The sequence below is a fragment of the Polyodon spathula genome, chromosome 2, assembly GCF_017654505.1.
Source record: "Polyodon spathula isolate WHYD16114869_AA chromosome 2, ASM1765450v1, whole genome shotgun sequence".
NCBI lineage: Eukaryota > Metazoa > Chordata > Actinopteri > Acipenseriformes > Polyodontidae > Polyodon > Polyodon spathula.
In genome coordinates, this window is record NC_054535.1 from 73551743 (window position 1) to 73567717 (window position 15975).

Below are 15975 nucleotides of genomic sequence, written 5' to 3' on the forward strand. Positions count from 1 at the left end.
ACCATCAGCTGAACAAAATTCTTATTTATTAAATTTTATACATTAAAATGTTCTAACAAACAGCAGCACCACATAATTGAGCAAATAATATATCTTAATACTGTTGTAATATAACTAGGGGTCTACTTAAATCGCGGTAAATGTACACATTTTTCACGGGTAGGTTATGGAATAAAATTAAGATTTCGCAGACCTGTTTAAACATTAAATAAACCTAAATCTACTATTTCAGAGCACTATAAGCCTAAAAATAGGGTACTTGCTTTCTCACTTAAAAAGATTGCTGTAATTTGTTAAACAAGCATGCAGCATCCCCCTGCGGTTGCTGCCGACATTCTCTGTCTGGTGTGGACTTGCCCATACATTGAGACTGCACGTTCTGCATCCACTGAATTTGTTGGAAGTGTAAGGCAAAGCTTTGCCAAGTTATACAGATGTGAAAATCGATTAGAAACAGTCCCAAAACTTGGTTACCCAAAGGTATCTGGCATATTTGAATATAGGCAATATATGCAGTGGTGGTCTTGGTCCATTTGGTAAACGCACTGAATCTGGTTTGCTTGCTAAATGTCAATGTGAACAACTGCTAGACTCTGTCCTTTTGCACACAGGAAACAAACTACACAAGGTAAAAATGTCTTTGGGAACCAACTACATTAGGGTTACCAGACATCCCGTGAAAACTGGGATTGCCACAGTTTCAGCCTTAACTTGTTGTCCTGGTCGGAAACAGTAAAATTGTATAATCGTCCCGGTTTTGCTATTGTATTTTATTTTTTATTTTTTTTTTAAGTACAAAACTGCATCAGGGTGCTGTACAAGTTAATAGCAGAGTAATGTACTATGTTGTGTTAGCGCCATTCAAAAATAAAATAAACAATTGCATGGATTATTTGTTTAATCATTCTGATCATGTGTATACCATGTTTAAATGGAAAATCGCTGATCTATTTTTTAAAGCTGGCTTTTGTACATTTAACACGTGTTGACTAGATGACAACATAGAAAAATAATGAATTGTTATGATCTGCAATAAATTCACCTGATGTTTAATTTTTAAGCTATTATTGTGAAATGGAAAAGGACCAAAAAAATTAAACTCAGTTTGCATCCAAACAAACTCTGTCTCTTTGCTGGCAGATGTGTGAACAGCAAGCACACTGATACATTATTTCAAACGCAACGAACCAGACTGAGTCTGTTTGAAACAGACCCAGTGTGAATGCAGCCTTAGAAAAAACACCTGACATTCAATTTGATCTGGCTTAATATTTTTAAACAGTTAGTTTGGTTCGGTGAGCTTTATTGAGACATTTAAGAAACTGAAGTGACATTCAAAGCTTTGGGTTGCATTAATTGTAAGACAAATACTACATTAGGTGTCCAATGCCACAGTAACAGTACAAATAAAAAGCACACTAAAACAAGCTAGCCGCCAGTACATTCTTTATGTCCAACAAACAATTTTTGTTCGATTTTAAAAAAAGTTGACAGTTCAAGTATATTTATCACATAATACCCTGTTTACAGTATGCCTCAGAATTTCAAAAAAACACATGAACATTAGCAAAAAGGCAAGTAATAACCTAAGAGGATTAAAATACTTTGGAAGCATTTACATAGAAACTACATGGGAAATGTTCTCGATTTTAAACTAATATTGACCCTTACTGTACATAGGCTATAATATGCCTGGCGCTTGCCGTTAATGGAAGTAAAATAAACAAAATGTTCATCTTACAGGTGTCGTGGCAATAGAAACTGTCACCAGTATTGCATTAACAAAAAACACACAAATATTAATCAAATTTGCAACTACTATAAAGAAACAGGTTTGATTAACAGTTCAACAAAGAAGAAAAACAAACCAAAGATCACCCAATTTAAATGTCAAGACAATCACAACAATGCATTATCCGTCATTACTGAAAGCATTCGCTACCCTGCAAATTAAACAAACACTGCTGGCAAAATTACTGTAAACCTTTTTAAAAAAAAAAAAAAAACTTGCTAGACTTTAAAACTGTCAGCAGGGGCAGTTAAAGACATGCAGTATATAATAAAACACAAGCTAATTTTCTGTACTTACAAAAACCAAATAATACTTTCAGTTCTAGCGAACTAAAGCACATGAAAAGACGGGTCTCTGCCTAGGTGCCCAGACACATCCACAGGCCCCGACTGCAGTAGAAGATTTTTGACACTCCTTTGGAATTTCCTGACAAAATTTGTAAAGCACTGCCAGCCTGCCAGACCTCAAGCGAATCAGTTAACTCGGCTGGAGTTTCAGACAGCATTAGTTAATCACCAAAACAGAGGTTTTTTAGGACTTGCATAATAAATATCGGCATATTTACATAAAACACCAGACAACTTTAAACCTAATAGGGGAAATAAAGCTTCCTCTTACATTCTGCAATATAAACTAAACTCATATAAGAAAAGCGATTTGCTTTTCAAGGGGAAAATAACAACCAGACATCCTGATGTGGAGAGAGTAAAGCCAGCTTTAAAATCATTTAAACAAAAAAAAATAATAATATATATATTACACACACACTGCCTTGCAAAAGCATTCAGACCCTTTCTATGGTGTCCCATCTTGTTAAATATGAAATATGTTGATTGCATAAGTATTCAGACCCATCAATTATATTTGGTGAAAACACCTTTGGCAGCAATTACAGCCACAAGTATTTTTGGGTAAGTCTCTACCAACTTTGCACACCAGCTTGGTGCAAATGGTGCCCATTCTTCTTGGCAGGTTCGCTCAAGTTCTCTCAAGATGCTTGAGGATTGCTTATGGACAGCAGTTTTCAAGTCTTTCCACAGATTCTCAATAGGATTCAAGTCATGACTTTGACTGGGCCACTCAAGGACATTCACTTTCTTATTCTTAAGTCATTCCAGTGTAGCTTTGGCCTTGTGCTTTAGATCATTGTCCTGCTGAAAGATTAATTTTTGCCCCAGTTTTAAGTCATTAGCAGACTGAAACAGGTTTTCCTCTAGTATTTGCCTGTACTCCTCCATCCATTTTTCTTTCAATCCTAACAAGCTTTCCAGTCCCTACTGAGGAGAAGCATCCCCAAAGCATGATGCTGCCACTGGAAAATGTGCTGTGTTGGGTCTGCGCCAAATGTAACGTTTGGCATTTAGACCAAAAAGTTCCACTTTGGTCTTGTCTGACCACAATACCTTTTGCCACATTTTTTCAGGACAACTCAGCTGCTTTGTTGAAAACTCCATGCAGGCTTTGAAATGGCTTATTTTTAGTAATGGCTTCCTTCTTGCCACCCTGCCATACAGGCTACTTTTGTGAAGTGTTCTGGATATTGTTGACCGATGCACATTTTCTCCCATCTCAGCCACTGAACTCTGTAGCTCTTTCAAAGTTGTCGTTGGCCTCACAGTGGCATCCCTCACCAGTTTCCTCCTTGCCCAGCTGCTCAGTTTGGCGGGACGGCCTGATCTAGGCAGTGTCTGGGTGGTACAGAGCACCTTCCATTTCTTGATGATTGAGAAAACTGAGCTCACAGGGATATTCAGAGACTTCGATATTTTTTTTTTTTACCCTTCTCCTGATCTGTGCTTTTCAATGACTTTATCCCTGACTTGCTTTGAAAGATCCTTGGTCTTCATGGTTGAGTCTTTACCTGAAATTCACTACCTGACCAAGGAACCTCACAGAGACAGGTGTTTTTTATTCTGAAATCATGAGTACCATTAATATTGCACACAGACAGAGGCCATTCAACTAATTGTGTGGCAAGTTAAGGTCATTTTGTGCACCTGAATTAAATTTAGGTTTGCCACAGCAAAGGGTTTGAATACTTATGCAATCATGACACTTCCATTTTTATTTAATATTAATGATCTAGTTCTTTTTGTTTTTCCTTTGAAGGAGTGGAGTAGGTTGTGTATATAACATTAATTCCTACATCAAAGTGTCATGACTGCAAGCTTTAAAGCAATAAAATGTAAAAACAGAGGGTTGCAAGGCACTTATATATATTCTATCAAAGCCTTTGCAAATGTATAACAGCAAAAATAAGTCTCTGTGGCAAAATCAGTTATGTACATTAACAATAAACAGTTACCAACAAGAAACATTTCAAACTGGTTTAATAAAACGGGTGATTTGATAGAAAGAGGAGTTTTTGTATAATCTCATTTGGAGCCATTACTGGGTGTTCCCTCCCAAGTATCAATGCAGGCTGTGTGTGATGTTGCATGATCTTAATGAGATCATAGATCAGCGTTCTTCAACTGGCAGCCCACAGGCCAATTCCGGCCTGTGCCAGGCTTCCGTCTAGCCCGTTGGATATCAGCTGTAGTGCTGCCAGCTGGGCGGTGTTTCCACAAAATGTGGCTGTTTTTAATTATGTTTTGCTGGAAAATCATTTTAATTTATGGGGTTTTAATGTGAAATAACTAAATAGGTTTTTAAATCTAAGTCTTTAAGTCTTAAATTTAAGTCTTTATTTTCTCATTAACACTGACACTGAATTATTTGAATGTATTTTATGCATGACTGCACAAAGTGGGATATAGCCCCCTCAATTTTTAGTTCTGTGTCACCCCCCCCAACCTTCCACCTCACTGCCAATTTGCCATGCCACTGCCACTGATTGATGTGCTTTCATTACTTAATTATAAATATATACTTTATTATTTATATAGATTTGACCGGCGCTAGCACTTTATATACAACTATATACACAAAACAAACAAACCAACCAAACATCTGGACACTTAGTAAACATGACAGGAGGTCTGGCTTCATATTACATCATTTACTATTAAGAATTAAGTGTGTGTGCACTGTACTGTAATGCTAAGTTTCTTAGAAGGGCTTCTGTATTTTATTTTTTTTTTTTTTTGGGGGGGGGGGGGGGGGGGGCTTATTTTGAGTTTTATGTAAATAGTTTTGTGTATGATATGATTGTTTTCGGTTACTTTCCAAAATGCTTGGGCATTTTTTTCTGTCACAATATGTACAGTAACTCGACAGTACTTGCACACTTAAGTTGTACCTTCTTTCCTTTGCTGTCTTCCACAACAAAATCCTTATAGCCACGGACACATTCTTCTGGGGTTTGTGTGTCTACGCATATTTGGTACATTTCGCAATTATTTTCAATTTTGTTTTAAATTTTCACCAACTAATATAGGTCTAAATCCCACGAACAAGCCTTCTACTACAATTGTAATCTCGTTTTAAATCTCGCGAGCAGAGTCTCCAACAGAAATGTAGAATTTGCTGCCACTCTGTAGTTGAGTGGGTTTAAAATATTCAGAACGAATCAATGATCGTTACAAGTCAGGAAGGAGGGACATTGCCCAGCTGAATTATAAACATTTTTATATTGGGTGTTTTATCGGTTAAAATCGAAAATCAAAAGCCTTAATCTTAAAGTTATGTCAGTATTTTTTGTGATCGCGCGACCCCCCCCCCCCAATAGCCGTGCGACCCTCTTTTGGGTCGGGACCTCCAGTTTGAGAAACGCTTGGTTACGTAATAAATACGAAGAAATTCAAAAGACAGATAGTTGATTAGACTTAGATTAAGTAACTCTCCTCTCACTTTCAGCTTGGAATCTAAAAGAAAAGCACACTAGTGATCTGATCAGTGCTGTGGGTAGGGTCAGGGAATGTGAGCCAACCTTGTTTACAAAGGATATATAAGAGCTACTGGAATTTTTTGTGTCATACTGTGAAAATACTTTAGTGGAAGGATCATAAGGATTTGCTTACAAACATTAATCTAAACACAATCCCTTTTTATTGGCTGTGATGCATTCCTCTGCATTAGCAAGATTATTTCTCTTAGCTATTTAGAGCAGGCTACTCTATTGGAAAAGGTACATGGATTTAAATTGTGCTGGTCTGAATGACAATACATGCCTCCATGATAGAGATTGCATTAAAAAAACAAAAAAATGGTTTGAGAAAAAAATAGGTCAACAAGCAATCAAACAAAAACTGAAATTTAACTTTAAACACTTAAAATAAAACAAAAACGTGGAAATAGCAATATTAAATGAAAGTGGAGAAAAAACACCATTTTAGTTCTCGTTTACTACATTCCACACAAAGTCGCAAAAAAAAAAAATTATAACATCTATATAAAAATGACTATCAGCAAGATTCATGTTAACATTCCAGCAAGTTGGGTACAGTTTAAGTGAGGCATTTCAGAATGACTTGCTTGCCTTTTTCTGTCCCATGAGATTTTGACTCGCTCTAAAGCTGCACAACGGTCTTTTGATCCAGATGGCATTCCATAGAGATCACTACGTGTGCGTGCGCATAATCCGTTTTGCTGTCTAAAACTCAACAGCTACTAAAACTCAACAGCTGCTATGTTGAAAATGTTTGCTTTTTTTATATTTATTTATATATTTTATATATATATATATATATATATATATATATATATATATATATATATATATATATATATATATATATATACACACACACACACACACACACACACACACACACACACACACACACACACACTGTCTGTAGAAAGTAAACCCTGTTGAACTTTTTTCACATTTTGTTGCGTCAGTGCCTCAGTTTCACGCACCACCCCCCACTTATCTACACACCATACTCCACACTGTTAAGGGGAAAAAAAGTTTTTATTGAAAAAATAAAAATACAAAACTGAAAAGATCATTATTGGAGAAGTTTCCATACCCCTGAGTTAATACTTGTTGGAAGCATCTTTGGGAGCAATTACAGCTGTGAGCCTGTTGGGATAGGTCTCTACCAACTTTGCACACCTAGATTTGACAGTATTTGACCATTCTTCTTTACAAAACTGTTCAAGCTCGGTCAAGTTCCTTGGGGAGTGTTGATGGACAGCAATCTTCAAGTCATGCCACAAATTTTCGATTGGATTTAGGTCAGCGCTGTAACTGGGCCACTTAAGAACATTTACCTTTTTGTTCCTTAGCCATTCCAGTGTAGCTTTGGCTGTGTGCTTTGGGTCGTTGTTATGCTGAAAGGTGAACTTCCGTCCCAGGTTCAGCTTTCTTGCAGAGGGCAGCAGGTTTTCCTCAAGGACTTCTCTGTACTTTGCTCCATTCATTTTCCCTTCTATCCTGACAAGTGCCCCAGTCCCTGCGATGAGAAACATCCCCATAACATGATGCTGCCACCACCATGCTTCACAGTAGGGATGGTGTTCTTTGGGTGATGTGCTATGTTGGGTTTGTGCCAAACATAACGCTTTGCATTTAGGCCAAAAAGTTCCATTTTAGTTTCGTCAGATCACAAAACTTTTTGCCACATGGCTACAGAATCTCCTGAGTGTTTTCTTGCATACTTCAAAACGGGGTTCAAGGAGGGCAAAGTTGCCAGTGGCCTCTTGGTAGCCTCTCTGATCAGTCTCCTTGCTCGGTCATCCAGTTTGGAGGGAGGCCTGATCTAGGCAGGGTCTTGGTGGTGCCATACACCTTGCACTTCTTAATAATCGACTTGACTGTGCTCCAAGGGATATTCAAGGCCTTTGATATTTTTTATCCCCATCCCCTGATCTGTGCCTTTCAACAACTTTTTCCCAGAGTTCTTTTGAAAGCCCCTTGGTGCTCATGGTTGAGCCTTTGCTTTGAAATGCACTACCCAGCAGAGGGAACCTACAGGAACTGCTGAATTTATCCTGAAATCATGTGAATCACTACAATTTAACACAGGTGGAGGCCACTTAACTTGATGTGTGATTTTGAAGGCGATTGGTTACACCTGAGTTAATTTAGGATTGCTATTACAAGGGGGGGTGGACACTTATCCAACCAAGCAATTTCAGTTTTTATTTTTAATTAAATTTTCTATAGATTTCTGAAATATTTTTCCTTCATTTGGAAACTGTGGGGTAGGATGTGTAGATAAATAAAAAATGCATTTTAATTCAAGGCTATAAGGCAACAAATGGTGAAAATTTGGAAAGTGGTTGTAGACTTTCTGTAGGCACTGCATACACATACTGTCATGAAGTATTTTTGTAGAACATTTTACAGTTCCATACCTCAATTGTACACCCAATGTATTTAAATTAGAGGCATACCAAAATCTCAAACTGGACCATGTTTTACATTGTAGTACTGCCTAACTGGAACTGTATGGTTATGTTAATGTGTTCAGTAAAACTGGGTATGCTGACTGGAGAAAAGAACCCATGTACTACTGAATGATCCCAGTGTTCCTCAACTGAAAACACAAATATTACCTGGCTCAATCTGCCTCTCAGCTTAGGTTGCCAAGCAACCTTCTGTAGAAGCACAGAACAGGGCGCTGTTGTTTCAAGGTGTGTAGGAGTCCATTTACAGTTTGCTGCCTTCTAATAAACTAACTGTTCAAACCAGTAATATTGCTGGAAAGCTAGATGAAATGGAGGTTTCAGTGTTTTGGGATACTGTCAAAAACCTAAGCAGTCTCATTGTCAAAAACATTTTATTCAACACTACTTCTGAATGTATTCCCTGATTTCACGGTGTTTTTGTGAAATACAAAAATGTTTATAATCTTTAAGTTGCAGCTCAGTCAATATTTAAGGGTCCTGTTACTGTTCTGAGTTAAACACAGTAAAGACAAAATCATACTGTTGTAAATTAACAAAAAAAAGGTAGAATGTCAAAAAACTACTGTGCAAACCACTTTTGTAAAGCATAGTCTGGATGAAATGCTCCATTCTGCACAGGACAAGGAGGACACTGTTGCCAAAAGCAGATCAAAACATTCCTTTATGTCCCCAACATCCAAGTTTGCACAGAACCGCACCACCTTCAGGTAGGAAGAGGAGTAATTCAAGGGGTGATGGTGCAGTCCTGAGATTCATCGACCCCAGAAGTGTTTAACGGGAGTCATGTCTGTTGAATAGTAACAGTAGGTTGCCATCCACTGCATGAGGAATATTTTATCATTCTAATGCCAAGTTTCATTAAAATCAAGATTTACCAAGATGTCGGGCAGCCAGTACTATGAAAAAGATGGAACTACAGCCACAGTATGTGGCACGACTTCTTGTAACAAATGTCAATATCAAGTTTAATCACAGCTGAAAGAGCCGTACCCAAGATGTAGGTGTATATTTATGAGCACTTTGCATGACCTGGGCACCACAAACCGACTGCAACTAGTTCAGAATGCTGCTACCAGGATTCTTGCCAGATGTAAAAAAAACATGATCTGATCACATCACCCCACACCCTGTCTCCACCTTGCCCAGCTGCACTGGCTACCTGTAAAGCTCAGGATTATGTTCACCTACAATGCCCTTCATCACACAGGTCCCAGGTACCTCCTCAACCTGCTGACTCGCTATGTCCCTGCATGCAAACTGAGGTCCTCCAACTCTGGCTTACTTGATATCCCCAAGCAAAAGCGCACCACATTTGGACAATGCTCTTTTAGTTTCATGGCTCCGACTCTCTGGAACACTCTTCCAGCTTTAGTTCAGGATGTTCCGACCATAGCTCGCATTAAATCAACTCTCAAAACCCACCTGTTCTCTCTTGCTTTCCATGCTCCTTAAGCCTGATATCTGTTATTACTATTTCACATATTGTTACTATCATGTATTCTGCACTATCCACTGTATTTAGTGTACTATTTCATGTATTATGCTACTATCATGTATTATGTACTTTCCACTGTATATCATATATTAAGCATTTCTCTATTTGAAGTATTATTGACTTTCTTGTATTTATTGCATCTTGTACAGCACTTTGTGATGGCGTTCCACTATGAAAGGTGCTTTGTAAAATAAAGATCGATGATGATGATCTAACGTGTAGGAATCATCGTCACCCTACAGAACACAGTTCCACTAATGCCATACCCATCAGTGCAGCTCAATCTACTTCAATCTGGTTCTCATGTGCCTTGATGTGAGAAAGGTTGCTTTCTCTGGGCGTTACAATCTTTGCCCTGCAGCCGATACTCTTATTGTTTGCACTTAAGCATGTATTCTCTACACCAAGGAAACAATGATCCAAACTGTGAGCCACCTGTGAGTGTTTTGCAGGGCACTCCTAACAAGACACTGTTCATCTGCAATTAAAAGGCCCGAGGCACCTGCCTATCCTTCGAGTAGAAATTAAAAGGTGAATGCTATATGTAACCAGGCGGAGTCTGGATGTGAACCATTGAACCTGCACACCGCAAGTGAGCATCCTAAATCACCATGCAAGAGAGATAGGCTTACATGCATTTGTGGTTATACAGCTTTTAACATCATATCATCTCAGAGACGGGGGACAGAATCCGTAACATCAGTGCATCACACAACACTGCCTGTTACATAGTTTCGGCCCTATTTTAAATGGTCAGTAAAATTTAACAAAAAAAAAAAAAAAAAAAAAGATAGATTTATATATATTTATAGATAGGAAACTTCAAAAGACAGCTTACTCTTCCACCCCATCCAATTTCTCCCCTCCCCCTAAACTAACCAGAGGGTTATTGCACATTAAAAAGCAAAGGATTTCATGTTACTAAAAATAAAAGCATAGTATTTATTTTTAAACAGTCCACATTTTTAAAGAGTTATTTCTTTATTAGTTTTTGAGAAAGCCAGCCAGATTGTTTTTTTTTTTTTTTTTTTTTTTTTTTTTTTTTAAAAGCATTAGAAAAGCACATTAAAATTACCTGAAACACTGCCATTAACCCGTGCTGTTTGAGCCATGTCTGCATCAGTTCACTGACAAATCCACAAAGACATTGAATGGAGTCATGCAAATGTCATGCATCAAGTCCAGCCTACCATGCAACCTGGAACAAGGAGAAAAACACATGTTTAAAAAACAACCAAAAAAGATAACATTACTTCTACAATTCTTCTAACCAACGAAATATTGTAAAACTCGCATAGTAAGAGTGTTATTACCACTTTGAAAAACTTAAAATCAAAAGTTGCTTTGCAATTTTGCATCAGGTCACTTGATGCTGTGGAGGAAATATTTATGTAGATTTGTGTGCAGGAATAAAAAAACAAACTTCTTCAATTATTATTATTATTATTATTATTATTATTATTATTATTATTATTATTATTATTATTATTATCATCATCATCATCTCTGGAAATGGCTGCACCTGTCTGGAGATATTTATAAACAAAAAAACAAACAATATATATCTACAAGGCAGAGCCTAATTTTCACTGTCAGTATTGCAACAGGATCTCACTGATAAAGACATTCCAAAATGAGGAGCTCCTAGGTTGGCAGTCAAAAGAAGTTTCAACACAGCTCCTGGACTAATAGAGCATAATACCTTTGCAAATAAATCGATTTAAGGCTGTTTAGTTTGAAATTGCATCAGGTCAATATGACCCAAAACATAACAGATGTACCTAAATTCTGAACATAATATGAGGGGTAACAGTACTTAGTGCCTACTGTAAATCGACTTCTTTAAAAACTTGAAGGCATTCTGTAAAACATGCATACAGGACATTTATTTAGCTATACATTAAATCTGCATGGACAATTAAATACAGAAACTTATTTTTAAAATGTTTTTACCTTTTGACTTTATGCAGCGAGTGCTTACGGTACTCTCTCTCACCTCACACACACACACACACACACACACACACACACACACACACGCGCACACGCACGCGCGCGCACACACGCGGAACAGCTTAATCTTTAGGAATGCAGATTTGAGAGACGGGACATTGACCCCAAGCTATCAGAAATTCCAAGACAAGGACTCCTTGATAATTTACAGCCTTCTACTTGGAATGTGTTTTCTATATAAAGTAACCACAAAAATCTCTCCACTGTACTCTGTGTTGAGAAGAGCTAAACATTTGATAAGCTGACTATTTACATCCCATTTAAATGTTAAAAATAAAGTGTCATTAAGGCTCTACTGGAAATAGAGGGGCACACCAAAACACTATGTGGCTAGGTGATTTTATCCCAGATTCATAATGTAACAATTGCTTAAAATGTTTTTACATTTCATTGGGAATTGCACACACTGAGTCCATTAGTTCTATTTTAATTGACAAAGGGTTGACAGAAAACACCAACAACAATCACATATATAAATAAAACAATGCAGAGAGTCTGCCATGTTTATTGGCGCTGAAGCTTACATATCATAGCAAACACTGCACTTCAATAAAATACAAGAAATAATGAACTGCAACACAGTATTTGAACATGGACCTCTTTAAATGACAGACATGCACTTCAATTCCTTTAAAAAACAGTGCTAAAAAGATTCACTTGAAGGGATACAGTAACTGGAGCTCAATCAAGCGCTCTCTGAGGACTGAAAATAAATCTTTTAACTATTTTTTCAATATTTAGTTTCAAGTACTTAAATGAATGGCTTGGCATGTCTAATTGGACTTGCTGTCAGGTAGTTAAAGACATGTGCATGCCAGACAGGAATAACGTTAAATTTACAACATGTTCCAGCTCAATTTCCTTTAGTGAAAAACAAAGTACAAAAACAAAGCAACTTTATTAACCTGGAGCTTAAGACCAAGCTGTAAGTGGAGTGCCAGGCTACTCTATTGTTTTTCAAAAGATGAGGAAATAGTGCTGGGGTTTAAGAGAAATGGATACACCCATGAATTCACATTCAAAAGGTTTAGGAGATTCAGATGCTGAAGTTTTATGGCAAAGCCAAAAAACTTTTAGCAAGTATCATCCAAAGCATTCACCAGTATGGAAGTCCAGATGACATAAAGCTATCTACAGTATCATGAACTGCTGTGTCTCAGATATTGTTTTTTGAGGAGGAGAGTTGACTTAGTCCTCACACCTTGGCTTTCCTTTCCGAGTAACAATATGTCTTGACATTCATTGTGTGACAGTCAGAAGTGCAACACTAAACACATTTTGCTAATGTATTGCTGAAAATCACAAATGTGCATTTCATGAAGCAAAATGTAAGTCATATGATGGTTTATTTATTTTGTTAGCTCTGTCATTTTAAATAAGACACCAAAGTTCCTAGTAAGAAGCACACAGGCAGTTTAAGAGAAAGCGAATTCCAAGATGTGTAAACAAATGGCATACATCTAGTAATAAATGTTATTTAAATGTCTACCATTAAGGAATGTTTGCTGCTTTGAAAATGCTAGTCCTTGCCTTAACTCATGTGACTATGCTTTTCATTGGCTGCAGTTCACACCTTTGCAGTTACAATGAAAGCAACATTCAGGGAAACTTATGCATGTCGAAACTGGTTTTAAATATTTCTCAAAGAGCGTTCATGAGTTCACATGTTTGTGATTTATTAAAACTTCTCTCCCTTTATTATTCCACAATTAAATACAGAATATTCTCATTTCATAACCAAGTGCATATATTACAAACATTAAACAAATCATGAACCACCAGTAAATGATTCTTAAATGCCAGTCTGCATCATGCAGTTTTGTCTAGCTAGTTGCAAAGCTAGGTGCACTGTGGTATATAGTGTATACAGTACAAACAGTATTTGCACATCCACAGTCAGGTCTTGTTTATCTAGTCACCACTAAACCAGAAATTATCAAAACCACCATGTAAAACACCGTCCAACATGAGCTAAATGGTAAAGCTGCAGAAAAGCACTGTAATCTCAAAATTCAGACATGGCATGTCAGCATGTAGCAAAGAACAAACCTGAAAGAGAATGCTTAGCATCTCTATTAGGACTTGCCACATACTGAATTACAGTACACAATGCAGGATTTAATTGTATGATCAAATATTGTCTGTGTTGTGCAATTCAAATACTGAAAGAAGGGGACTGACAAGTATGACATTCTATAGATACATTCCCTTGAGACTGGCACCTCCTGGGGGGGGTGTCAGGGGGGGCAGAGAACAGGTGTGAATGCCAAGCAGTAGGACTGGCAATTCATTTTCTTTACAAACCTATATTATTAATTGGGTTGATAAACAGGTGTTAAGTGTTAAATGAAACAGGGATGCACTCACATTATGCGCACTAAGTCAGTGAAAGGACCTGCATTGGATTTGTCCAGTACCAGCAAAAGAATGTTTAAGATGCCCCACAGAACATTTCTCAAACCAGTGTTTTTTGGGGTTTTTTTTTTATATATATATACTTGCAGTGTAATAGATAACTGTAGCCTTCAGCTGTGAAATCAAGTTAAATAAAAGGGCAGGTGCTGATAAAATAGATGAAGGTCAAGCTACTGTCAAATGTTGAATTACAGCTGTATTGGCAAAGACTAACTTGTTTTTAAGACTATACCATAAACATTACTCCATGTACAAATACAACCTTCAAAACACCTAAACCTCCAATCAAATGTCAACAATCTACAGTCCCCTGTATCACTAACCAAGTCTGTATTACACTACTTAAAAGGGCCACTTTGCAGAATGAACACAATACTACTGCAAGCGTTTGAAATAAAGCAAGCTGTAAAAGGGGTTTATAGCTCCACATACAGTACAAGTCTACAGAAATTGTTCAAAATTCCCCAATGCAATTTTTAGTAAAGTACAGCATAGATTTTAGACTATAACCCCATACACTATAACCCCATAGACAGTATGTTTGTCTGGTCATTTTCTTTTTTTTTTAATTTTTTTTTTTATTATTTTTAAAGTACTTTGCTTCACTAAACAACAAAACTCTTAATACACATACCTACAATTGATTTAAAACAACAAAAACAAACAAACAAAAAAAAACAACACCACACTAAACAATACATATGCCCCTCTATACTAAAACATAGTCACTGCAACTAGTTCCTGACATGCAGATTGACTGACCCACAATCAACAACCTCTGGCCCTCCATGGACTGGTCTGATACTGTTACAGTTACCTGCAGGAGAAGGGGTTTAGAATAAAGTTAATCTCGTCATTCCTTTACAACAATATACCCATCAAGCAGTTGCAAAAATCAAAATTTAAAACAATGTTTGCCTTTCACAAATATTTTAGACATTTGAGATGGTCTTAAATGGTGTAGGTAGGATATTGACTTAATGAGATTAATTCAACTAGTTTTTACCTAATATTATGTTTCTCAATTTTATTTATTTTTAAATTATTATTATTTATACAGCATTAGTTAGTAGTACAGTGTATAAATCACCCAGACTAATCTGACTCTCCAGAATCATATTAAAAGGTTTTATGCAGTTACAATAAGCAAGGAAAATAAGTCAGTCAATAAAAACCTCTTCACGTACATGCCTTATGTTCCAGTGGGTCAAGGTCATAGATTGCACTAATACTGATGCAGGCATATTTTTATCTTAATCCAGCATGACTATGGGCACGTGCTATGATACCTACTGATATAACTGAAAGTTGTTTTATATAAACATCTTTCTAAAAGTAGCAATACAGAACATTTCACATTGTGTAACCTTAACATGAAACCCCGAGCTGAGACCGTTGCATTACAGCTGTACAGCTACAGGCAAAAGTGTTGCATCTCCCTACAGAACTAACTCATTTTGTTTCATAAAAGGTCAAATGAAACCTGCTGAACAATGTTACTTTAACATATTGAATTACACACCGCTTTGTACCAGTTTTGCATATACTTGACAGAAAGTGAAAAATGTGACAATTCGAACATGAAACACTGCACTGCTGTTATGGCTTCCATCTTCATATCGTTCATCCTAAAATTCTAGGTGATGCAAAAACTTTGGCCTTAGCTGTAGATTACAAACCATGTCTATTTTGAATGTATTATTTCTTTGTACATTTAACATAATTTACAATCTCCTGTGTATTTCCAAATTACTGCATGAATGTGTGTGGTTAAAAAAAACAAACAAAAAAACTATGACTAAAACCTTGACAGACACATTTTAAAATACATTACACAATTTCTAACCGTCTCACTTATTTCTCTCCATATGGTTAGACTTCTATATTTCCCAGCTGCACAGTAGCTAACCTGGAGTGAACATTTACATATAGACATGCACACTGTATTCAAATTCAAGAC

The 15975-nt window shown here is 36.9% G+C and overlaps 1 protein-coding gene across 2 annotated transcripts in view; it reads right to left on the reverse strand.

The window, feature by feature from the left end:
- The window catches only part of LOC121300289 (KN motif and ankyrin repeat domain-containing protein 1-like), a 35225-nt gene that overhangs the window by 18617 nt on the left and 633 nt on the right, over positions 1–15975 (reverse strand). For both annotated transcript variants that reach the window (XM_041228816.1, XM_041228807.1), the window contains exon 2: positions 10663–10785. In XM_041228816.1, the coding sequence (XP_041084750.1) occupies positions 10663–10699 (37 nt within the window). In that variant the 5' untranslated portion in view covers positions 10700–10785. The remainder of the gene's footprint in view (positions 1–10662; positions 10786–15975) is intronic.